Source organism: Cicer arietinum, chromosome 4 (assembly GCF_000331145.2).
Source record: "Cicer arietinum cultivar CDC Frontier isolate Library 1 chromosome 4, Cicar.CDCFrontier_v2.0, whole genome shotgun sequence".
Classification (NCBI taxonomy): Eukaryota; Viridiplantae; Streptophyta; class Magnoliopsida; order Fabales; family Fabaceae; genus Cicer; species Cicer arietinum.
In genome coordinates, this window is record NC_021163.2 from 58186702 (window position 1) to 58214007 (window position 27306).

General features: G+C 30.5%; 3 protein-coding genes across 5 annotated transcripts; all 3 read left to right on the forward strand.

Moving 5' to 3' along the window:
• Nucleotides 1-3172: 3172 nt before the first annotated feature.
• LOC101495663 (putative F-box protein At3g16210) lies at nucleotides 3173-4517 on the forward strand. Its single transcript, XM_004498468.3, has one exon. The coding sequence runs from the start codon at nucleotides 3191-3193 to the stop codon at nucleotides 4430-4432; it is 1242 nt and encodes a 413-aa protein (XP_004498525.1). The 5' UTR covers nucleotides 3173-3190; the 3' UTR covers nucleotides 4433-4517.
• A 5666-nt stretch (nucleotides 4518-10183) lies between these two features.
• LOC101497745 (uncharacterized) lies at nucleotides 10184-23278 on the forward strand. Of its 3 annotated transcripts, XM_004498393.4 has the most exons (16): nucleotides 10184-10263; nucleotides 11274-11589; nucleotides 11674-11759; nucleotides 14060-14214; nucleotides 15627-15691; nucleotides 15815-16009; nucleotides 16162-16216; nucleotides 17373-17618; nucleotides 17788-17921; nucleotides 18385-18574; nucleotides 18698-18757; nucleotides 18836-19084; nucleotides 20601-20859; nucleotides 20933-21138; nucleotides 21840-21890; nucleotides 22647-23278. In XM_004498393.4, the coding sequence occupies exons 2-16, from the start codon at nucleotides 11486-11488 to the stop codon at nucleotides 22935-22937; spliced, it is 2346 nt and encodes a 781-aa protein (XP_004498450.1). In that variant the 5' UTR covers nucleotides 10184-10263; nucleotides 11274-11485; the 3' UTR covers nucleotides 22938-23278. The 3 variants fall into 3 exon arrangements, with proteins under 3 accessions (XP_004498450.1, XP_004498451.1, XP_027189567.1); XM_004498394.4 differs by lacking the exon at nucleotides 16162-16216 and having other exon boundaries at nucleotides 15815-16001; XM_027333766.2 differs by lacking the exons at nucleotides 10184-10263; nucleotides 11274-11589; nucleotides 11674-11759; nucleotides 14060-14214 and adding an exon at nucleotides 14239-15340.
• Nucleotides 23279-26091: 2813 nt separating this feature from the next.
• On the forward strand, nucleotides 26092-26812 carry LOC140920122 (putative F-box protein At3g16210). Its single transcript, XM_073367451.1, has one exon. The coding sequence runs from the start codon at nucleotides 26144-26146 to the stop codon at nucleotides 26810-26812; it is 669 nt and encodes a 222-aa protein (XP_073223552.1). The 5' UTR covers nucleotides 26092-26143.
• The last annotated feature ends 494 nt before the right edge of the window (nucleotides 26813-27306 follow it).

Genomic DNA, 27306 nt, shown 5'->3' on the forward strand with positions numbered 1-27306 from the left:
TATATATATATATATATATATATATATAAAACTGTAAATCAAAAGAGATACAAAATAGTATGAATGATTATATCTAACCTCAGTAAAGAGAGATTTAGCTACTCATTGTCGTGAGAGCTTTACAAGATCAAGATGAAAAGAAAAGAAATTGCGCTTCAATGATGATTTCCAAACTTTATCGAATGGTTTCTCTATTGAATTCCTCTGGTTCTTTTTCTCCTTTTTTCCTTTTCTCCATTTCCTCTTTTTGTTTTCTTTGGCGTATGCTTCAACTTTAAATAGTTTTATGATAAGTGACATTTCACTCAACGAACATCTAATTCACTTAGCAAGTGAGTATGCTTCATAGTGGAGCAATTCCAACTATCAACCCGCATTTAATTTCGCTCAGCGAGATTACTATTCGCTTAGCAATATTAACTTTGCAAAATCTAGCAAACTCATTATTTTGAGCTTGCTCAGCCAGAAGATGTATTGCTCAAAGAATTGCATTTGCAAAATCTAGCAACCAATTGCCTTGAACTCGCTCAGCCATAAGATGTCTTGCTCAATGAATTTCATCTGTCATGTTTCCTCAAATCTTGACTCCAATGATCTTGGTTGTTCTTTTCTTTAATTACTACTCCCATTTTATCTAGAAAAACAAAGAAAGATGCATCATATCACCATTTCCTATATCTTAAACCATAATAACTAAATATTTACAAGGATTGACGTAAAATAACATGTTTTATGTGAAATTAAGTTAATAATTTTTGACAATATATCAATTATATGGTAATTGAACACTTATCAACTCTCTCAACTTAAAACTTTGTTTGTCCTCAAACAAAAGTCCTATAAAAAATGATTTCAAAACATGATTCAAATGACTTTATAAATGAAGGACCATGATTTTATGACATATCAAGTTTTTCAATTAAATCTTTTCAAATTGCACGATTTTAATTGCGATGATTTCTAAAGGGTAGAAATAATGGTCCCATGAAATGCAACAATGTTTATGAACCTTTTGAAATGCCAAATTGAAATGTTAATGCAAAGTTCAATGAAATGTTAATATATCATGAATGTATTCCTCACATAAGTGTTTCACTCAAAACAAAACTAAGCAAAGTAATTGTTTCTCTCAATTCATATATTGCATTTATATCAACTTTGGTATTCATCTCTGCACATGTCACAACATACAAAATCAAACATAGACTCCACATGTCACAAAATACAAAATCAAACATAAACTATTAAAGTCTTTTTTTAGGTTATAATGTTGCTAGACTTCAAAGAGCATTTATTTTTCAGATATAGAAAAGTTTAGAATCTATTTTTTTGTACAATTTTTTACATGTAGAAAAATTCGAATTTTTCAGCAATGTTAAATTTAGAACCTATTTTATATTTAATATGTTTAATTTTTTACTTTTTTGTAATTGCAATGGCTAGAAGCAGAAGCAAAAGTGACATGGTGGTTTTTAATGCAACTTTTGCTGCTCGACAAGCTAAGTGGCTAAAGGACATGCTCGAGCAACAAGAGTCGACAGAGGAACCTATGATGCAGGAATAACAACATGACCATAACTTTATACATCAGGAACATGGTTTCCTAGAGGACCATAATTATTTATCATTTAATAATTATTAAATTTTACAAGAAATTTCAACAAATATTATTATATATATAGGAACATATTAAATGAGAAATGGGTCCTTTATGTGAGAGTTAGAAGACACACTCTCATCCCTTAGATTGAAACTTAAGGCTGATATTTAAAAATTTGTTTTATGTAGTCACGTGACTTTCTTTTTCATCTTACTATTAAAATAATTGATTGGTACTATCTTATAATATGCGGAACTCAAAATTTTGAAGTTATTTCTAATGTAATTGCTGTGACTCAATTATTATTATTATTTTATTTTGTGAACCACAATTATAGATTAAACTATTTTTTTAGATTAAACAGCCCCAAAGATATCAAAGATCAAAGTACATCTAGGAAACAATACAAGAAGAAATAACATTTACCCTATAATTCCACTTTTATACCTATATCCCTCAAATTTTAAAAAATGTCAATTTTATTTTTGAATTTTTTTAATTATTTCATAAACTTAAAATTTTTTTTCACCATTCAAAGATTTTCCAACAACCAATTCAAAATTTTCAGTATGCAAAAATTTTTCAGAAATTTTCAGAAAAACTTAATTTATATTCCTTGATACAGAAGCTTGAAAGCTTAAACTACCAAAAAATTTGCGAAAAAAGTTTTCATATACAAACAATTTTTTTTTTTGAAAAAAATTATTTTTAAACTACCGAATAACTTGGGATTTTAAGTTTTCTGAAACAAATTATATACTTGAAAACTTGTAAAAACGTTTTCTGGTACATACTATTTTTTCTTTAAAAAAATATTTTTTTAAATTTCCAGAAAACTTGGAATTTCAAGTTTTTCCGGTAATGAACATTTTGTATTTTGAAAAAAAATTATTTTAAATTTTCAAAAAACTTGTGGTTTTCAAGTTTTTCGGAATAAGATATGTACTGGAAAACTTGAAAAAAAAATCGGTACTAAATATTTTTTTTTTTGAAAAAAAATTATTTTTAATTATTTAGAAAACTTGTGGGTTTCAAGTTTTTTAGAACAGGATGTGTATAGGAAAACTTGAAAAAAGTTTTTCAAAATATAACTTATGCACCGAAAAATTTGGAAAAGTTTGATGAAAAAAAAAAATTTGGCATTCACTTATATACATAAAAACTGAAATGATATTGTGAGTAAGAATAATTTTTTTTAGTATATATAAGGGTAAAAATGCCATTTCATAATATTATGGAGGTAGGAGTATAACATGAGGGGTAAGGGGTATAGGATAAAAGTTTCAAGGGGAAATCTTTCATCCAAATAATAATATGAGTTGCCTCATTACCCTTGCATGCAGCCCACATGTTTAATAGAAAAAAGGGAATTAAAAGAAGATACAGGTAAAAATTATAAGATAATCTTTTATAATATTATATATGATTTAATTTGACAACTTTTAAATAAATAGATGAAATAATTATATTTTTATAAATATAACTACACATAAACATTTTTCCGTAATTGAAATAGATTAGAATGAGTTTTGCTTGAGTGGGTTCCCCAATCTCGCCCTTGGATGTGCCAGTTAAGATTGCAAGTAAAGTATGTCGTCGAAGTCAGAGATGGAGAATTCGATGGCGCCGACAAATGAAAAGGTTAACAAATATATACCTAATGATCTTGCCTTCTCTGTTCTTTCAAAATTATCTCTAAAATCTTTGAAGCGATTTGAATGTGTATGCAAATCATGGACCCTTTTATTTGAAAACCCTAATTTTGTGAGCATGTATCGCAACAACTTCATTTCTAGTCATATTTCTAACTATGATGATACTTCTCTCCTTCTACAAGAGATTATCTCACCTTTTACTAAGGAAGAATATTCTATGTTTTATTTACTATCTGGTGAGCGGTTTGAGAACAAAGTCAAGTTAGATTTGCCACCTCCTTTTTACGAGGATGGCTATGATATTAAAATTTTGGGTTCTGGTAGTATCAATGGGACTCTTTGTCTCACACAACGAAATACACCATTTGTATTATGGAACCCAGCTAATGAAGAATTCAAGGTCATTCCTCTTAGCCCTATTGAGTTTGTACCACCTTATCCAGCCCATTTTTGGGATCGTCTTGGATTTGGTTATGATCATATCAGAGATGACTATAAGGTGATCCGAAATGTAGGATTTTATCCTCTAATCGAGTCTACTTATTATAGTCTTCTTCAAGTGAAACAACCATGGAATTGGGAAGATTTATCTGATGACCCCATATGGGAGTTATACAGCTTAAGAAGTAATTCTTGGAAAAAACTTGATGCCAACACTCCTCGAGATATCTGGGAGATAAAATGTGATCAAATATACATGGATGGAATATGCCATTGGTGGGGTGGAGAACAACCAGAAATTATTAAAGAATATTTGGTGTCATTTGACTTGATAGATGAGGTGTTCTTTACAACACCAATGCCTTCATACATGGATAAAAAATTCTATTCTGGATTGGTGCACTTGGTGATGTTAAATGGATCTGTTGCTTTCATTTCTAATTATGCCGAAACAACTCCTTTGCATATATCAATCTTGGGGGAACCTGGTGTGAAAGAATCATGGACTAAATTGTATATTGTTGATCTCTTACCTTCTGTTGAGCGTCCTCCTATTGAAGCAGGGAATAAAGGAATTATCTTATTCAAAAGAGAAATAGAAGGTAAACGACTATCCTGGTTTGATTTGAACTCCCAGATGATTGAGGAGTTTGATGCTGATATTGATGGAAAATGGAATCGTAATATAGTAATTTATAAGAAAAATCTCATTCCAACTGAAGGATTAAATGATTAATTGTTGTAATTTCTTTTCAGCAAAAAGGTTTATGATCTGGTTATTATAAATATACCTTGTTTACAAATTCTGTATATTACAAATATTTTCATGTACATGACAAATCAAGAAAATATTTGATAATATGGATCTTATTATATCAAATGTATTTTGAAGGTTTATTCTATTTAATACTTGATCTAGTTTCCATAAATGTTCTTTTGCTTTTATTGAATGACATATAGTTTTATGTAGAAATAGCTTTTAACTATCTAGTTAACTAGAGGTATCATTGTCTTAATGTATCAACCTTTTCTATTTTTTTATTAGAAATAGATGCAACTATCATAGAACTTCGGTATATTTTTTTCTAGTAATTCCTTTTTTATATGTTGGTAATTTGAAGAAAAATTTGTGTAAAATTTTATAGCATTGATGTATGTGACTTTAGCTTTGATTTTGTCATCATAGACTATCATCTTTTATAATTCATTTCAAATTTGCATATGTGATGGAGACAAATTTGATTCAAGTACTATAATTTAGATGAAGTTCGTTCTATTGCGACTATTCCACGGTGTAACAACTATGAAAATTGTTAGATCTAAATTTTCTTCATAGTTGTTGCATCGTATATCAGTTGTAAGAGATCAAATCTTGTTAATATAATAGTTTGTAACTCCATATTTCTATTCATTGGCATGAATGTTTTACATCAACGACATTTCTTCTACCTTTTACCCAAAGTGTGAAGTCCTATTTTCGTAAAGGTACAACCAAAGCTAGTTCAAGGAAGCAATTGATTATATAAGATCTTTAATTCTCAAATTTGTTTTCATCTTATGTTTTCTTCAATAAAATTGATGGCTAAATCTTGCTTCTTCCTATATACATTGATTATAGATGCATATGAATTCATGCTTGTTAGACATCAAAATTTTGTGATAGTTTCACAATTTTGTGATCCAATTAGCTTTTTGATAATGTATGAAGTCCGGACACACGAGGCATGGACAATTACTTCAATAAAAAATGAGCTAAATAAGTAATATGTATGAGATACGGCCTACTCAACATTTTAAAATATTGGTTGAAGATGTATGTCATGGTCTCTTTGTAGTTTAGGTCTTCAGTTTGTTGTTACTTTCATATTCTATAACAATTGATATTAGAGTCAACATTTTGACTAAATGTAGTCAACTCCATGTAACAAAAGTCTTTGTGACAATTTAGTGGTCATACAATTTGCTCTACTTATGTGTATGAGTCCCCAATGATGAAAATATAAGTGAATTTAAAAACTTTCGCTTAAGAGAAATCATTCTATATGAATGAGATGGCTCACCTTGAGAGAAAACTTGTTGAAGGATTAAATGAGTGACTAGGAGCAAACTATATCTTTCCTTAAAAACTATTGATGGATTAACATCCCATCAATATTCAAATTAACAACATCCAAAAAGAAAGAAGGAGCATTATAGGAAATGGTACTCCCAATAGTATAATATATACCAATTTTAAAAATATTCCAAAAAATGACTACATAATAAAATCATCTATAAACTACTACAATTGATATGATTAGTTGTAATATTAAATTTGTTGACAATTTGAATTGTTTTACCAATTCACCCTTAAAGAGAGATAATTAATTTATGTTTTTACTGTATTATTTATTATAAATTATAGAAAATGGTATATCATAATTAAAGATAAATTAGTAAGGAAATAATTATCGTAGTTGAAAATTAAAAAAAGTCTTATAAAAAAGACAATGAAGAATTTCAAGAATGTCCTGTATTTTGAGACGAATGTAGTACAAAGTAAAGTATAATTGAATAATTGTATATAAAAAAATTCCTTTCTTTTTATTATTATTCTTAAAGATTCTAACAACGAAACTCACACAAACTAATTATGGAGAAGTGAGAAATCTTATGTTCGAACCCGTGCAACTAGGGATGAGAATAACATAAGTCGTCCATCAGGGGTCTATGGCCTGGTCTACGTCTGTGCTGACATGATCTGTTTAATAAAAAGGTTAGGCTCATACTATTTTTAAAGCTTATTTATTTAAATAGGTCAGACTCAGACTTATAAAAAAGCTTATTAGGCTTGACAGACCGGCCTATATATATATATATATATATATATATATAGTTTCATATTTTTTAAAAATTTTTTTTTAAAAAAAATATTTTTTTTTTTATATATATATATATATATATATATATATATATTCATTGATATTTTTTTTAATATTTATTAATAATATTATTTCTTATTTTAAACTCTATCAATTAGGCAATCACTAAGTAATCATTCCATATTCGATAGTCATTCCATATTATTCTCGTTCTTTTTTTCTTTCATTCTTTTCAAGTTGAATCATTCATATTATTGTATAATTATTATATTATGTAAGATTTCAATATTTACTACTTCAAAATATATATATATATATATTTTTTTTTTTTTTGTATTTCTTTAGTAAAGTTAACATTTGTAAAATCTCTTAAAAGTCTTCTAGAAACTCCATTGGAGTTGTTCTAATTTTAGGTTTTATAAATAAAAATAAATTTTGAATCAAAAGAATATATACAAATTTGTAAAAAAATAGTAAACAAAAAAACATAAAATAGGTGCAGTCCCCTTTAGAAGTGTTTTAAAGTTGATAATAATATTAATTATATGATTATTGAATATGTCCGAGTTTGTTTAAGAGGATTTGTTTGAGAGGTAATAATAGTTGCGCTTGTTTTAGGAAAAAATCTATTCTTTGAAATAAAAAATCATTTTTTAGGGTTTAAAATGTGTTTGTTTCAGGTGAATAAGATTTTTAAATGTTTTAATGTGAATAAGGCTTTTAAATAGGCTTTCAAGTCAGACCAAATTTTTAAAAAGTCCAGGCCATGCCGAAAAAAAAGCCTATAATAAGCCGTAGGCCTAAAAAATTAATCGTAGGCCAGACTCAGACATTTCAAAGTCTAACCTGACCTATTTCCATCCCTATATGCAACACATCAAATGTATGTACAACCACCACATGAACCCTACTTACAAAACTAACTCATATTCCTTCTTCTTCATAATTGGTGTGAGTTTAGCCGTTAACTCTTAAAAAAAGAGCAAAAGGATATTTTAGTCCCTCACAAAAAGCACACAAGAAGATTAGTCCATGATAAAAATAAATCGGTACAGTTTAGTCTTTGAATTACAATCTATCATTGAATTTGTATGAAAACTGATGACATATACCATTAAGTCATTAGCAACATTCGTGAATTTCCTATGTTGTCTATAACAAAAACATAAGTCTGTTGCTTGAAAACCAAATAACGCAAAATTAAAACTAGTAAAAAATGAAAACCCTAAACCTTACTAATACAATTACTTTTGATGACTCATGGCTACGACAAGGAGTGATTGACATCTGACATAAACGATTTTCCGATGATTTCCACTTGAGGTATTTCTAATATCATCTTTTACTTTTACTTTTTCTTTTTGTGTTTACGTTTCTAAATTGCGATTTCTTTCCTTTTGACAATAATTTTCTTTTCTTTTTGTGGACCATTATATGGCATGTGGATTGTCATGTAATCCGATCACAATTAAGAAATGAATAAAAAAACGATTCGAAAAAACATTAACAAAAGCACTAAAGTAGCCTGATTTATTTTTGTAGGAACCAAAAAAGATCATTTTTTGTTGTCAATGACTAATCTGTCCCACATATTTTTTAAATGACTAAAATGTCCTTTTACTCTTAACAAAAATTCCTACAACTTATTTTTCCCTAGTAAAACTAACAAGAAATCTGTGTTGACGCACGAGTGGCACATTATTGATATTTTATATGTGCATGATTTATACATTAAACAAATAATCTCATTTTATTTATAATAACAAATATCTGTCTCATATTTTATTATATTTATCAATGACAAATATTTATTATTTTATTTTTAATATTTATCAATGACAAATATTTGTCATATTCTTTTATTTGTATATGTGACAAATATTTATTTGTGATTTTTGTATATATATCACTATCAAATATTTTTGTCTGATGTTTTTTTTAATATTTATTAACGATAGAGATTTGTCCAAATTTTTGTTTTAATTTTTATTTAACAAATATTTGTCATGTGTTTTTTATGTATTGTTGTCAAATATTTGTGTTGTATTTGTTTTTTATATTTCTTACAGACAAATATTTGTCATATTTTCTTATGTATCCATTATAAATATTTATTCAGTATGTTTTTAATATTTATTGATGATAAATATTTGTTCAATAAAATTTTTGGTGTAATTTTTTTAATATTTTTTTTTTACTAATTTTCTCATTTATTATATTGATAGTTAGAAGATCAAAGAGAATATATAATTAAAAAAAGAATATATGATGGAGAGGTTTTGATTTTTATATATAATAATAATGATTACAAAGTAGTTATTTGGTAGTTATAACGAAAAATGAGGAGGAAAATATTAGTTTTGTTGGTAGTTATTTTTTTTTGGATAAAATAGCTATTTTTTTTCTTGTATAAAATAGTTATGTTTTTTTTGTTAAAAAATAGTTTTCTATTTATTTATTAAATTTATTTATTTACTCTCAAATAATGATGTGACTTAAAATTAAATGAGAATAAATTTTTATAATATATTTTTGATTGTTGTGTTTTTTATTGATGCCTTTGATAAAATAATTTTTTTTATTAAAATATATTTTTTTTTGCTAAAATAAAATGTAGTTATATTTTTTTTTGTGATCATTTATTTATTTCTTAAACTTACTTGTTTAACTTACGGTGATGATGTGATAAAAAATTAAATAAAGATAAATTTATATTTTTAAGTTATTTGTTTAGTAGATTTCCAACAACTTTATTTAACAAAATCAAGTCATGTTATGCACCAAAATTGAATCAAGTAAATTTTGTAGGAGTTGCGTAATAAATAAATAGCTCAATCAATGAAAAAGGAGCACACGTCGTTAAAATCCCAAAAATATCGCTAAAATATTTTCCTTTTCGTTTCGTTTTCCTTTCATTTTCTTCTCCTTTTCTAAGAGCATCTACAACGGGAGTGAAAATGAGTTCGTCCGCCAGCGTGTAATTACTTAACTTCCAGTTTTTTGTGGGTTCACCATTGGAGTTGTGCCAAGGTGTCATCACGGTACTGTCAGGAAGGAACGGTGCTTCACAGCAGTTACCTTTTTTTTGTTATAACCGCTACCTTTTATTAATTTATTAATAATAATAAATTTATCACTTTTTTTTTAATTTATAGCGTTAACTTCTTTTTAATTTATTAAATAATAATAATTTTGTAACCATTAGCTTTTTTTTAGTTAATATACCACCTTTAGCCTTTTTTTTCTCCTTTAATTACGATTGTTAACTCATTAATAGAAACAATTTGTTACTCATACTTTTTCTTCACAATTTTTGTTACAGAAGTTTATTAAAATTTTTATTAACATACTTTTTTATTTATTTTTCTATTTAAAATAATATTTTAAGTTATAAGAAAATTAAATATTAATGTATAAATTAAAGTAATGGAATATAATATGATTTTTTTAAAGTTAAACTGTAAAAAATGAATAAAAAATGAATGAGTTGATTTAAGGTGATGTGGCATAGTAGAACTTGAATCATGTTGAGTTCACCGTTGGAGTAAAAAATGAGTGAATTACTTCAAGATGATGTGGCACAGTGGACCCATCTAAAGAACTCATATTGAGTTCACCGCTGTAGATGCTCTAAGCATCCGAAATCATCATTCACGTAAACTACAAACCCTAGCAACTACATTGATATCCACTTTCTCAATTTCAGGTTTCACCTTCCATCTCTCTACAAATTCTTTCACCTTTTCTCGTTTCTATTCAAGCTTTGTTAGCAAATTATTACTGCAAATTCGTTTTGTGAAGTCATTTTGTGCGGAAAAACGTGCTACATTCAGTTCATTTAATTCAACTTGTTTCTCTTATTTTATGAGCTTAATTTTGCAACCTCGAATTACTTTTTTTATTTTTATTTTTTGACAGAACAATCTCAAATTACTTATTGATATGTTAGTAAGTTGCTAAACCCTTTCAACGTAAAATTGACCTTATTTTAGTTTCTTTTCAATTTTATTTTTATTTTTAAATGTTACTCGTCAAATTATGTAAAATGTACTCTGTTCCATTACTCTGATATAAGAAACAAGTAACTGCAGTTTTGACTTCTAAATTATGGAAATGCCATTGGATTGAACAAGTATTGTATATGTATAATGTATAATATGTGTATGCATTTGTAGGGTCGGCCCAACACATGTGAAAGCCTAAAGCTAGTTTTAATATGAGGGGCATAAAGTGAATTTTCTAAATTTTAACTTGACATCACTAAATTAATATAAGTGATGTCATGTAATATTTATTTTTCAATTAATTTAATATTGTTGAGACAATGTTATTTAGAAAAGATTTATATGTTTTAATTTTAAAAATATTAAAATCTGATACCTTTTTATTAAGTAAATTTGTTTTTTGAGGCCATTAAGTAAAATTTTTGTTTTTCATGGAGGCCTAAAGTGGTTGCTTTAGACCCTCGGGCCGACCCTGGTATTTGTTAATTTTACTAAATGTTGTTCGTGTGTCCAATTGTATATGACATGTATTATGCGTGCATGTGAATGTGCTGCAGTTGATACTTTTCAAAATTTATCAATGCCTTTGATCAATTATTTTCAGTTACAATTTCATTTTTGATCGTGTGCTGTTATTATGTTTATTTGCTGTTGACTTTGTTGGGTGCTGAGAGTGAATTTAGAAGTTACAATCCAGTGTTTCATTTCACAGATGGTTAATTAGATCAATCATTAGCGACATGTGATAGTTTGGATAAGATCTGAACTGAAAAGGACTTACACTTGCTGCTTATTATGACTTAAGAGAAAGGAGAAAAGCGGATTTTGATGGGTTATTATTTCATACGATTCTGCCATAAGTAACAAGGATTATTTGTTGGTTTGAAATTTTGAAGTTGGGAAGTAGAGTGACTACCTGATGTAATGCCACACTCTTTGAAGGTCAGGCCGGTGGCCATGTTTGAAGCTGTGCAGGAGATTTCAATCTACATTCATAGGTTTCACAATCTTGACCTTTTTCATCAGGGGTACTCATCCTTTTCTATTTTCTTCTTTTTAATTTTTTTGTAAAGCCTTGGTTAACTCTGATATGCATGTTTTGTTTTATATAGATGGTATCAACTTAAAGTTACTATAAGATGGGAGGACAATGAAAATATGTCTTTTGGAATTCCAGCTAGAGTTGTTCAATATGAAGGTAATTTATCCTAAATTAATCAGGTTCTTGAGGAAACTGGGTAATGTATTTTCTTTTGCCGTAGCTATTGCTTTCCATAGAAATTTTGAAATCATTCTATTTGATGTTGTAAGATATTTTTTTGGATATTTATGTCTATTTTGTCTCTGGCATTTAGGCTTAATATTTTGTCTATACAATTGATAGTCTGTTTTAGATTGTGAAATTTTATTGGAATTTATTTGTCTTTGATACACGTTATTACATGGGTTCTTCTGTCATATGGATGATATTTTGTGCTGAAAAGACCGAGTTCGTTAATGTTGTATTATTGGCAGAAGCCGCAGAACAACATCCCTTTGTTCAACATGTCTCAATTCTAATTTGTATCATATTTGTAGTATGTTTTGTTTATAATATCCTTGGTGGGTTGATAGTTTAACTATAGGAAAGTGGAGTTGCTTGGCGGTGGAACTTTCATTTCCTTTTTTGGCGACCCATTGGGTCTGTGAACAAAAACATGAATTTTATCACATTTATTATTTTGGAAAATCATGTTCTGTTACTTTTGACTACTGTAAATATCCTTGACGTATGACATTATCTTTTATTGCTCTTCATAATCATATTATGGAAAAACATGTTTTGTGTTTAGGAAATTCCTAAATTTGTGGTATAGAATTTTGCAATGCTTCGAATATTACCATGAGCCGAGAGGATTTCCCTCATGCAATTCGAATACTTTGTAGTTTACATTGTATTTGGATGACATATAAATCAGTGTTCTTAAATAGCGGCGCTATAGCATATACCGGAATTTAAGCAAATTGCTATTGTTCCGTGATACGCTGTTTAGTAAAATTGTTCTCAAATAGCGGCAACAGCGGCGCTATAACACTGTTGAGTAGTGGGAACAAACCGCTTTTTGCTGTGATCAATGATTGGCAACACTGATGTAAATGGGGGAATAGAAGGGAAATGAGGAGAAGGGGAACTAGTTCTCACCTATGTTGTCAATCCAAACACGGTCCCGTGCAATTCCGCTATCCTGGTGCGGTGGAGGGGCTGGCCGCAACGCCACCGACTGGGAAAACGCGTTCACCGGTAGCAGCGCTCCCGGCCGTGAATCCTGCTATCCCATCCCGACCCACTATTGGACCTTTCAAAAACATAAGTTTTTTTTTTCTTTTCATTAAGGGTATCTAGGTCACTACGCACACACTTAAAGCCTTAATTTTTTATTATTATAAACCCACTAAGGGGTTGGTTCAGCATCGTGTAAAAGAAACCATTTTCATTCTTCCTCTGATTTGTTCTTGCTCTGTCGTTTTCGTTCTTTTCTTGCTCTGTTCAACATCATTTTGTTCCGTTCTTGCTTTGTTCAACATCGTTATGTTCTTGCTCTATTGTTTTCATTCTTGTTTTGTTTGCTCTGTTCTCTATTTTGTTGATTACAATTACTATTAGAACTCGATTTTGATGTTGGATTTTGGTTATTGAGTATGATTACCCCTTTAATTGTGTATTTTGCTATTTTTTTAGAATATTTTTATATACTGTTTGTATTTTAGGTTTCGTTTATATACTGTTTTTTAGCTTTTGCAATAGCAGTCGTCCCGCTATCCCATTTTTAGGGTCTGGCGCTCTGCGCCGCTATCTGAAACCGACAACATTAGTTCCCACATCCCATATTTGGATTTTGTAAGTTTCAAATTATATAGGAAGGGAAAGGAACATTCCCTCTCTCTTCTCTGCAAAGACCTAATTTTTTCTTCACAAAATCACAATGGAATGGAAGGAACTGAAGTGTTAAACTTATGTGTTGAATGTCTCGATCACGAGAGGGACATATTTGTTAAGCGATGAAGGATATAAAAATGGTGGGTGATCTGATAGATAGGCTCCAATACCATATTAGATTTTCATAATGAGTGCAAGTTATCCTTACAAAACCAATTTGTAAGGTGAGGGGTGCCCCTCTTTATAAATTCATTTCGGGCCTTATCTCTATTCAATGTGGTACTTGAATTTTTCCCAATACACTCCGTCACGCCCAACACTACTGAACTTGGTGTGTGGATGTAAAAATAGTGGGTTGCCATGCCTGATTGATAGGCTATGATACCACATTATGTTTTTATATTGAGCCTAACTCATCTTTACGAAAATGGCTTGTAAGGTAAGAGGTGTCTCTCTTTATAAACTCATCTAGACCTTATCTCTATTGAATGTGGTACTTGAGTTTTTTCCCATATGTACTTCATGTATTCTTTTATGCTCCTACATATAACTGACGTGATAGAAAATTTTCTGTTTTACAGCTCCTGATCTGGGTCCTGGCAGTATATATGGTATTTGGAGAATTGATGATATAGACAACAGTTTCTCAACACAACCTTTTCGAATAAAATATGCTAGGCAGGATATTCATTTATGTATGATGGTCTCGTTTAATTTATCTCTTAGTAGATTTAAGGTAAAGATCTCTCTTATTTTCTTTTAATTCTAGTGCATATTGAGGGGAAAGGAAGTATTATGAGATGGCAATTGTATATTGGGTGCTAAGTTATCTAGTAGGTAGACCTCTAGGATCGAATATGATACGATCTTAGAATATTGACTTGGGACCTGACTCAACCTCAGAAAAATCGACTTGTAAGGTAAGGATTTCTAAACCTAATAAGGCTTCATCACAAGAAATTCACGATTACAACATACAGTTAAATATATACAATTTCAAAATGTGTAATACATGTGACTTTGTATTGTTGTGAAAACTGTGTAAAGGGTTGTTAACAAAGCAAAGGCCTCTAACCTACTAAATGCAAGCCATATCATAAACAAGGGCTTATATTATCTAACCACCAAAAATAAGCCTTATAAAAATGCAAAGGATTCTAATAACAAAGGTCACAAGTTGTGGTTAGAAATTACTTACCAGCTCCCACATTAAACCCCAAACATGACAGCATTGGCAAAAGATAACAGTAAACTGCTCCGCTATAGTGGCTGCGACGGCCACTGTTTTGACATCTATAGCTGCTGCTCTAAACTGCTCTGCTACTGCATGTTTTGTAGCGGCCAGGAGCTGCTCCACTCCACTATAGTGCACTATTGGCAACACTGATAATAACAGATTCAGTGTTAAGCTCTGTTGTCAATAGCGGCGCGTCTGGCCGTGAAACCTCCGTCACTGGTTGCGGCGAACTCGACCTCGGATAACGCCCCAACACGCTGATGCGTCACACCCTGACCCGGATCCATGATCCACTACTCTGTTTTGACTGGTTTTGTTGATTTTTTTTTAATTTCATTGAGGATATTTGAGTCTTTTTGCACCCAAATCCCTGTAATTTTATTATTTCCTGACCTTTCTTCTTCTGCTCCTCCAGTTAACTGCTGCAACCCTTCTCGTTATTCTTCCTCTGTTTTTGTTCTTTTTCTCATTTTTCTTCTTCAAGTCTTCTTCCTCTGTTTTTCTTCTTCTTTGTCTGTTTTTCTTCTTCTTCCACTTTCCTCTGGTGGAATTCTTTGGTGGATATTGATGACAAGAGGGTTGTTACTTGTGATTTTTGTGAGAAGGTTACGAAAGGAGAAAGGAGGTATAACGAAAGAAGATTATTACTTGCTAATTTTTAGTAGTTTTGTCTATTGTTTGTATTTTATGTTTAGCTTGTATACTGTATTTGGTCTTCACAATAGCGGTCATCCTGCTCTTTGCGATCCTGTTATCCCATTTTTGGGGTTGGGTGCTCCGCGCTGCTATCCGTGATTGACAACATAGGTGTTCAGAGAGTTCTAGTTCTTTCTCTCATTCTAATTTCCATCACTCTCTCTTGGATTCTCTTTTCCAAATAATCAACTATGTTATGTGATTCTAAATTTCAGGGTTTACCTACAACTGCTGTAATTTTGAAGTTTGAGCTTATGTATACTCCCACGGTTGAAAATAGGTGAGTAATTAAAGTATTATACTTATTGGCTTATTAATATGGATCAAAAAGACATGGTTGTTCCTTTCTGGTTGATATATCCTTAGTGAAATCTCTAAACTGAGTGGAGTTCACCATCTACAGTGCCGACTTGCAAGCTTCTCTGGATGCTTATCTTGCTGCTGTCCATGAATTCCGAATTCCTCCTAAAGCTCTTTTAGGACTGCATTCATATTGTCCTGTACATTTTGATGCTTTTCATGCTGTTCTTGTTGATGTCAGTGTACATGTGAGTTTGCTGAGAGCAGCCTCTTACCCATCTGCATTGAAGGTACCCAGGTTTGTCACATCTAATTTTTCGTATGAATCAATTAGATCTTCATGTTACTATTTTTGTTACTTTTAAAATGTTCATTAGAGCATATTTGCTTGCAACTTTATCTATGCATGTTTGATTACATAGAGTAACATGTTCATATTCTCTGTTTCAGCAATTCTCGCAATGCTGAGGTCATCGTAGATAAAAGTTATGACACGTTGAACCATGTATGCTCTAAACATTGAATGTTTCTTTCTGGAAATCAATGTTTAAGTGTTGATCATTTTGGCTTTCTTCATAATATTTACTGCAAATTGTTCTTTGAAGTATTTCTTGTTTGCATTCTTTACCTGATTTATACACTAGGCTTCTAGGAATCTGACATTTTGTTTGATACTCATGCAAATTTATGCCAGTGCTGTCTTTCTTACTAGGTCCAGATTTGCATGATCCCAGTCCTAGGAGGAAAGTTGATCTCTGTGTGTATTCACTATATATATGCATATGTTTACTGCATGTTTTTGATAAAAACCAACTGGCATATTGCCGTAAAATAAAAATTACAATTATATTCTCTAGATATTTGAGAGATCCAGAACTCTCTGCCGTATAAGCCCCCAAATCAATACAAATGCCAAGATAACCCACCTCCTATGATTTTCCCTTATTTTATACATAAAATAACTACCCTATACACATAAATAAACTGCCATGGCAGTTACCAAAACTGACTTGGTCAGTTTCTTATTCCCTTCTTATAATAATAACATGCTATTAAATAATAATAGTCTAACAATACTCCCCCCCTCCCTAAACTATCACCTTGTCCTCACGATGAATACTTAGAGAATAAAATCGAAAGCAATTATAAAGGTACTTTACTGGCATTAAAACTATATAATATAATATTCACTAAATAATAATAGTCTAACAGTTTTCTGGAAAGTTCATCGTTGCTAAGCTTTCTGTTTTGTGCTTCTATTATGGTTTTTCTACGTTCTAACTTGAGAATTCTCTTAACCTGTAGTATATGTTGCAGATGATAAATATTTTATGCAAAATAGTGTTACTTTGTAAGTAATCTTTTGTTTTAAATGTGGAATAATAACACATTAAATAGTTTCATGCCAAAATATACTTTTGTAAAAATGAATAGTGTGGCAATGTTGGGATAAATAGAACTTAGCTTCTAGACGTAGACACTGAAAAACTTTGTGGCAGCATTGAAAATGGGATGAAAATCGTTCAAAAAAGTGTTTTTACTGGAAGTTTGCAGATGTTTATTTTCATATTCTGATAACCACAGATTAGATTCTTATTTATATGTTTGTTGTTTAGACATTTCTTTTCAGGTGTTAACTCATGCTTTATGTGACTAACCAGGGCTTGGGTGAAGTTGCCTCTGTAGATTTGAAAGATGTAATGCTTCTTAAGGCATTATTAACAGCCCGTGATATATTACTTGAAGAGTTACAAAAACTTAGCAAAGCAGTTGGTCAGACTATCGAACTTTCAGAGTTTCTGTCAAAATTGAACAATGTAGAAATATTAAATTCTGTTGTTCAAGCAAATCAGTTTGCAACAGATGTTGAAATTTCAGTACAAGGAAATCCCCAAAATGGTCTTGAGGTCCTTACTTTTATTCTTGGTGTTACTATTTTATTTCTTAATTTATATATGTGTGTGTATATATATAAAATATATATACATATAATATATATATATATATATTTATATTTATATTTTTTTATTCTTTCTATTTTTGCTTTTTTAATAATTCTATTGTTTTGTTTTATAGAGAGAAAATGCCGCTGTGGATCTTCTGACTGCGGAAAAGCTTCATTCCTTGTCAAAGAGCGAGCTATTGGACTGTTGCCATTCAGTGGGAGACCAATTGTTGTATTTGTGGAACATATTTTTAAAATTCCATAGGTTAGCTTTTGATCATGTATATCATTAAATTCAACAAAATGTGTCTTTCATCTCCAAACCTAATTCAACGTTTCTTCTTTTGTTTCCTATAAATTTTTTAATAATATTTATAGTAGTATGATAATAGTTTTCTTGAGAGGTTTATTCCAACCTCTTGGTCCGAATAGTCCTTTTGTGCTATAATGGAACATTTTCTTGGGGCAGCTAAATGATATCATTGACTTATTTTCTCTCATTCAGAAATATTTTCTTTACTTGCTTTAAGATGATATTTCTGCTGAATGCATGTAACGATAAATCTGCATTCACAATTCCACATGCTGACATTAATAAAAATGACAGTGTTCCAGTTAACTGCCTGACAATTATAATTTGTGACCCCTTTCATCACCTATACATGAGCATGCATCATGAACCGTCATTATCTTTCGATGTTTGATTGCTGATCTGTATTTGTTTCCAGAGATAACAAAACAAAGATTCTAGAATTTTTGCATGTTACTTGGGCTAAGGATAGGAAAGCAGAATGGTCGATATGGATGGTGTACTCTAAGGTAGAGATGCCTCATCATTATATAAATAGTGGGAGCGATGAGTCTTCCTATCGTGGGGTACACAGAAGAGTTTCCAGTTTATGGAAGTTACCTGATGAGGTGAGTTATTTTATGTTCTATATTTTTAATGTTAGGCAAGTTGCTTGGAGAAGGAACTTGTGATAATACTTTTTTTTTGCATATTATTAAAAACTGAATTACTTTTATTCTTAAATCATACAGCCTCTTCAGACTGCAGCTACACGTGCTGAACTTCATCGAAGGAGCATTGCACAAATGAGGGTAGTTATCAACTTATGTGGACCCCTAGCTCCTGTTTAACATTTACATATGACCTATTAATGGATTACATTTTTGTAGATTAACAATCAATCAATTCAAGACATGCAAATGTTTGGAGATCCTTCACGTATACCAATTGTGATTGTTGAACGTGTGATGAATGCACCGCGACGCACAATCAGTGATAATTCATACCTGAGACATGTCATACTTGCAAATTCACTTAATTTTCAAGCTGAGTTCAACTTAGACACCACAAACCAGGAATCTTCCCCACAAAGTAATGCTCGTGTGCTGAAGATTGTTGTCTTTGTGCATGGGTTTCAGGTAAGTTCTGCATACATGGAATTTTGTAAATATGCTAACATGCTTGCTCTGTGTATGTCTCAGTATTGTTAAATTTATCTGTCACGTTGTCAAAATAGATCAAGCCAAAATGTACAAGTGGTTGACCTTTTTTTCTCAAGAAGCTGGTAAACAAAATGTCCATAGTCTGACCATGAAGGCTTGGGGAGCACAATAATAAGAATGAAAACATCCTTGGGCCAGTTTTGGCCTCTCAGTCTGATGAAGCTAGAAAATTGCAACCATGGGCATAATAATCCTTCCATCATTACCTAATATCTCATTCCATAACCAAAATTTGCTCTGTCTTTAATGCACTTCACCTGTCAATCATGGTGTCATCTATTTCCATAGATTTTCTAGCTTGTAAGTGTGCCAAATTCCCAATATTACGAATTTTAAACGACTACTAATTTCATTAACTTCTTTGCCAATATTATTCATGAAAATGTTGACTAACTTGCTTCTTTTCAATATCCGCTGCTGCCTTTGCAGCAGCTCTTGCAAATTTGTGAGATCCCCCAAATTGGGGGATTTCAGTCCAAAGTCCTCTCCCAATTCATTTTGTGAGATCCCCCAAATTGGAGGATTTCAGTCCTATGGAGAAAAATAAAGCCCAATGCAAGGGACTGTCCTTCCTTGCTTTTTCCTTTCCCCTCAAAGCTCTCTCCTCCCAAATCCTAAACAAAATGGCAGAGGACTTCAACAGAAAGTTGTTTAAAGACTAATATGGACAAGCCAAGGGGTATATATAAGGAGGAGTTGGGAAATATTAAGGTAGGTCCTAATGTGTTAGAGCAAAAGATAACATAACTACAACTTGGGCAATCCATAGACCATATGCACATGCGTAAGAACAAAACCACATGGCACTCGCAGGCAATTATTTCACCATCCACCTGAAAGACATTGACGAAAATCCCATAGGATCAAAGCCCTTGCCTAATGTAATCCTATACTAATGAGGCAAAGCCAAAGAAATAGTTACATATGAAATCAGTTCAGTGTTGTTAAATGGCGGCCATGGCATGGCGGAATTTTGGACAACCGCCATAGGAAATTTGTGAAGAAATGCTCGCCTAGGCGGTGCCATAGTCCGCAACGGCGTGTTTATATGGCAGATTTTTGGCCTTCCGCCATATTCTGCCGTCCGTTATCGGCAACACTGAATCAGTTTTATGTAGTATGATGTAGACATCCACAAAATGTAAACAATGATAAAGGAGTCACCAAAGAAGCAACACCTAAAATAGCCAAATATCTATTATTAACAAAACCGTATTGTTCATATCATTAAGATTCAAAAAAATAACTTACGTTAATTGTCAACACGACTCTTCCTTTGTATGTAGGCTTGGGGAGGGCTACGTAGAGAATTGCAACAAAGAACAGCATAGAAAATTCATCTCTCTCTCTCTCTCTCACACAAACACAACACACCATCTTTTTGTTGAAAGTTGGTTAAATGCTTATTCTTTGTCTCTGAAACATGTTGTAGGGGCATCATCTGGATCTACGACTTATTCGAAATCAATGGCTTTTGATAGATCCCAAGGTAGAAGTTCTGATGTCAAAGGCTAATGAAGATAAAACATTTGGCGACTTCAGAGAAATGGGACAAAGGCTTGCTGAGGAAGTTATTTCCTTTGTTAAAATGAAAATGGATAAAGTGTCAAGAAATGGAAATTTGGGAGATATTAGACTGAGTTTCGTTGGACATTCTATTGGGAACCTCATTATACGAACAGCTATAGCTGGTAGGTCATACCCTTAGAATTGAATTTGTTCATCTATTTGAAATTTGGTGTTAACTTTTTTCCTATGTTGCAGAGAGCATGATGGAGCCATTTCTAAGATACTTACATACATATGTTTCAGTGTCTGGTCCTCACTTGGGATATCTTTACAGTTCAAACTCACTGTTTAATTCTGGGTTATGGCTTTTGAAGAAAGTAAAAGGCACACAGTGCATTCATCAGCTCACCTTCACTGATGATCCCGATATTCAAAATACATTTCTCTATAAACTTTGTAAGGTAAGGAAGGTGTTCCACAGATTGTGGGATCAAATGGCGAGCATAAGCTCGAAGACTTTATTTAATTTTTATTGAACAGTTTCATTTTGATATGTGATTGTTCTTGCAGAGTACACTGTAATATTATAAGCAATTATTATGCTTTATCTTGCATATCGATTTGGATGTTGAATCCAAGTCATTAATAATGCATTCAAATAATATTTGACTGTATTTGAAAACATAAAATAATGTTGATTTTGTTTTGGAATCTGCAAAATATGATCAATTGGTCCACACAATGACTTCTTCCAACCCACTGACAACTTTCTCAAGAAATGTTAAAAGTGAATTAGTTTTAATCTTTTCAAATTTCCATGTGAATGCATCATCATACATAAACAAAAAGAAAAAATGGATGTGCTCCCTCAACTTTCAATTTTGGCAACCAGCACTATGTTTTGAATTATGTTTCAGAAGTTATTGTGCTGATGTCAAATGGCTGTTTTTGGTACAAATCATGCAACTGAATGGATGCAGCTAACAGTGTCCATAGTTGTGGGGTTTAGTTTGTGAAATTGAAAGTTGAGGGTTCCTTTGCTGTGAAGTCTCAAAGAGGACTGTTTTTTAATCAAAGGCATTGATCATTCATATATTATGTGAAGTTTAATTTGCTGAGGTCCTAAGTCTAACATGGTTATTTTCATTTCTTCCTTTTTCAGCACAAGACCCTGGAGCATTTTAGGCATATAATTTTGCTATCTTCCCCTCAGGTTTTCCCTAGTCTTGTGACTATTAAATCATTTACAGAAATGCCATTTACTTATTTGCATTATTAGCAACGATTGTATGTTAGGGTCTGGTCTTTAATACGGGTCTTTAGAACTGAAACATAACCTATGGATTCTGTCTATTTACTTATGCATGTGAAGCTCAATCTTCTATTAGATAAACATTATATTTTACAAAATATTTTCAGGGTGCATATTAGAATCCTAACAAACAAACAAGCTTTTCATGCATTTTTATTTCTTTGGCACCACTTTATGCTGACAGATGAGATTTCGAAATTGTTTTCAAAAGAAGTAAGATTTTGAAATGTTGAAATATTTAGGACTTGCTTGGTTTGAGATAATGATTTATATATATTTTTTACTTTTAATAGTAAAATGTAACAGTGTTTTCACTTTATTGCCTGTATACTTAGTTTTATACAAGAGACAGTAAAATAATATTTTTTATTGTTTTCACTTATTTCCTTACAGAAGTTCGAAAAAAGAGGCGTACAAATAAAGTGATATTTTTTTTTGTAATTAAACATGAAAAAATAAAATGGTTTTTTATTTTACAAACTAAATTGGTACCTTTCCTATTGAAGTTTGTACGATAATGCATTATTTCTAAGTTAGTAAAGTGAACCCTGTTTGTTTTCTTCCTGTTTTGCCCCATTTTTCTCTTTTCTTCTGCATGTCTACTTTTATTCAATTTTTTTAATAGAAAAATCTTCTCACTGATCATGTTTTTTTCAGGATGGTTATGTGCCCTACCATTCTGCTAGAATAGAATCATGCCAAGCTGCTTCACATGACAATTCAAAGAAGAGCAGAGTGTTCCTAGAGATGCTGAATGATTGTTTGGACCAAATCCGTGCCAATCCCTCTGAACATAGAGTGTTTATGCGTTGTGATATCAATTTTGATGCCACTGCTTATGGCAAGAATTTAGACTCTCTAATCGGCCGGGCTGCTCATATTGAGTTTCTAGAGTCTGACATTTTTGCAAGGTTCATAATGTGGTCATTTCCAGAACTATTTCAATAGGCTATCATTTGTCATCTTTGCACTCAGATTCACCTAGGCAGGCAGTCAGATATAACTCAGATTTTTGTCAGATGTTGACATTCTTCTAGGTATGCGTAAAAGATGGCAGGATCATTTAGACATCTGAGCTGCATATTCAATTGGCTTCAAGATGTTTATTTGGAACACATGTATACCTAGCTTTAGGAATGGTTGAAAGGAATATAGTGATGTAATTAATTTAGGTTAGATAGATCAATATTAATGTTACGCTATTAACATTCTGATACAGGAAATGAGACCTAATAACAACATTAGACATAAACTTTCTACTAAAGTAAAATGCGTATTAGATGGATTAACTGGGCTCACTCTTGTGCTTTAATTTTTTTTTCCTTTCATTTTCTAAGGTTTTGTATATGACTTTAGGGAAGTAATTATAGGTGTTTGAATATCTTTGGGAAAATTAAACTCAAGAAAAAAAATATGAAGATAAAGAGTGGAAATATAACTACATAAATAGGTGGTATAAAAGCATCTTAATATCTATTTTTTTTTACTGATCTCATATCGTTTCAATTAAAACATGTTCAATGATACACAAGAATCAAATAAAAAAATGTGATGGTTAGCATAGTATCTTGACGCCTTAGATAAACTATGAGCAAAAAATTTCCATAAAAGAAATTTGCTTTCCTATGAATAAAACTATTTAAATATCCATAATCTTACAACTATTTTTTTATAAAGGTCTCGGACAACTGTTAAGGATAATCTGAAGGTAAAAAATAAGGAGGATATTTTTCCCAATACTATTAACAATTAGATTGCGATCCAATTTTACAGTAACTATGTTGATATTCAACTCCCCAACTAATTAATATCTACCCACAGTATTAATCATTCAGCTTCTCGAGCTTGAGGAATTCCTTGATAACACACGGTTTTGGCTTTGAGAAAATCTCTATTAATATCTCTTAATGTAAATACCCACAGCAAATTAAGGTGACATTCAGTTTTTTTTAACTCTAGTTTTGAGGAGAATGGACTATAATAATGCATAATTCAACCGTGTAATAAGGAAAGGCTAACTAAAAATGAGGGACAGATCTAAAGGAGGGGCGAGCAAAGGCCTCGACCTCTCTCTTCCTTGAATATTATCTACATACATATAAATAGTATATTAATTAATTATTTAATTTTTAAAATCAGGAATATAATTTTCACAATAATGTAATATTTTGTCTGTCTTTTTTCTTTTAGAAAATATTTTCTTAGTATCATAATGAGCAACATATTTGTAAAACAAAACTTAAAATGAGTTTTGATTTTAATTTTCAATGTGATATTAAGTATTTTGTTTTTCTTTTGTTGTTCCGTAGATAAAACGTTAAAAAAATTTGCAGACAAACTGTAAGGTTTCAAGTTTAAACTTATAAACATGATATTCAACCTAATAATATCGACTTTTGTCCATTGAACTAAATTTTACGGATAATTATTTTGTTTCTAATTATATTCTCTAATTAATTTGTGTATAAAATAAATAAATGTGTCATTATTTCTAAATTGAATAAAGTAATTTATATGATAACTTATTTTGTTTTCAGTACTCTCTAATTAATTTGTGTAGAAAATAAATAATTTCATTGTGAGACAAAGAATGCAATATTTATGGTAAGTTTTCAAAGTAATTTGTACATTATTTTTCGGTCACAAGATAATAGTTTTTCGAATCCATCATTGCCGATAACTATTGCACTTAAAATTTAACTTAATTTTTCTCAAACTACGTCTTTAGTTAAAATTCATTAATCACTTGAATTTAATAAGTTAATTAACCTTAACCTTGCATCCGGTTTGCTCACATGAACCAAATATTGATTTTGAGTTACACACCCTACCTATTGTACTTACATGCACTATTCATAAAACACTTCTTTTTTTATAATTTTTTTTAAAGGATTTTCCTAGAGAAGAAATAGTAATTTTAATTCTTGAATTTAAGATAATATTACAATAGTCTTTTAATTTATCAAAATTATAAAATCATAATCATCAGGTAGCAACCCAAGATCATAAGGCTCTCAATTGGTGAGGGGTCTCAATTTTTATTTTTACTTTTATAATATAATAAAATAAGAGTAATTTTTTTTATTAAATATAATTTTAAACCTATAAAATTACGACTTTTTAAGTTTAGTCTTTAAATTTTTTGTATCCACTTTTAGTCTCTACTTTTATTTTATAGAGACTTTTTTAGGTACTAAAAATATCCTTTATTTACAAAAAAAAAAAAAAGAACCTCTCAAAATAGAAACTAAAAATATATAAAAATATTTAGGGACTAAATTTATTTTACCTTTTATTTATTTATTTATTTATTAAAATAATATATTTTTTTTTAATTAAGAGTTCAATTTTTAAGATTAAAATATGGTCTCTAAATGTTTAAGACGACTTTGATTATCATACATGAGATAAATTTATCACTGATAAGATTGAATTATCATACACGATACAAATTTTTATTGATAAAAATTTGAAAATAATTATCACATGTGGAACAAATTGTTGCAGATAAGCTTGAATTATCATACACGACACAAGTTCTCACCCGTAAATATTTTAAAATAATTATCATACACATAATAAATTATAACTTATAAGATTGAACTATCTCACACATGACAAATTCTTAATTATAAAAATTTCAAAATAAATTATCCTTCACAAAATAAGTTTTCACTAATGAATTGAACACAAAACATGTTGAATTATTATTATACATGAGTTAAATTATCATTGATGAGATTGCACTATCATACATAAAGCAAATTTTCACCGATAAAAATTTCAAAATCATTATTATATATAAGATAAATTTATCATTTATGAGATTGAGTATACCGCGATAGCCATGATATTGACAAATTGTATTTTTATGCGTTCACTAATAATTTGACGTGGAAATCTCTAAAAGTTCATCTCTATTCATATCCAGTTGGTTTAAATTACTGAAACTTGCGGCAGTACTTTAGTACCGTTGAAGTTTCGATGACCCTAACGGTGATTTTCTACTAAAGTTAATACATAATTGAAGAACTTAAAAAATACACAGAAGTTATATACTGGTTTGGAGTAACTTTGAGAAAACTTAGAAATCCATGGCTATGTCAAATGAGAAGGTTAGCAACCATATACCTAATGATCTTGTTTTCTCTATTATGTCAAAATTGCCTCTTAAATCTTTGTATCGGTTTAAATGCGTACACAAATCATGGGCAATCTTATTTGAAAACCCTAATTTCATGAACATATATCGCAAAAATTTCATCCTAAAAAATCATTCCTATTACGATGATACATGCCTCCTTTTAAAGCATATGGTGCTAGATTTCGAAAGTCATTGTGTGTTGCATTTGTGTTCTGGTGAGAGGTTGAATAGTAAAGTGAAATTAGATTGGCCGCCCCCATTTCAAAAGGATGATCGTGATATTAATATTTTAGGTTCTGGTATTAATGGTATTCTTTGTCTCTATGATGAAGGCATTAGTTCAAGAGTTGTATTGTGGAATCCAGCTATTGACGAATTTAAGGTCATTCCTCCTAGTCCAGTTGAGTCTCTACCACATTATGTAATTTGTGAGGTTCAACATCATGGATTTGGCTATGATTCTATTGGAGATGACTATAAGGTGATTCGATATGTAAAATTTCATTCATATCTACATTATTTTTCAAGTGATCGGAAAAATTTTCCATGGTTAAATGTGGTATACGATCCTTTATGGGAAAACCATAATAAATTAAAATTATTCATGTTTAAAAATAAAATTTCAAAAAAAAAAAGATATACACTCAAGAGCATACAGTCCACCATATCTAACTATTAAATTAATGTAACCGCGATAGCCATGATATTGACAAATTGTATTTTTATGCGTTCACTAATAATTTGACGTGGAAATCTCTAAAAGTTCATCTCTATTCATATCCAGTTGGTTTAAATTACTGAAACTTGCGGCGGTACTTTAGTACCGTTGAAGTTTCGATGACCCTAACGGTGATTTTCTACTAAAGTTAATACATAATTGAAGAACTTAAAAAATATACAGAAGTTATATATATATATATATATAAAAGGAGTATATTAAATAAATGAAGTTTTATAATGAGAGTGTCAAAAAGATAAATTTTAACCGCACAATCATATATAGATAATATTGAAAGAAAAAATCATGAGACTTTTTTAATTGATTATGTGTGTCGCCGCTTAAAATTTCGAGTGTTTTTAAAATTGAATGAAGTCACCAACAAAATTTATTTTAAAATAGAGAAAATATTGAGAAACTTTAAAAAAAATAAAAAAAATGGTATTTGAAATTAA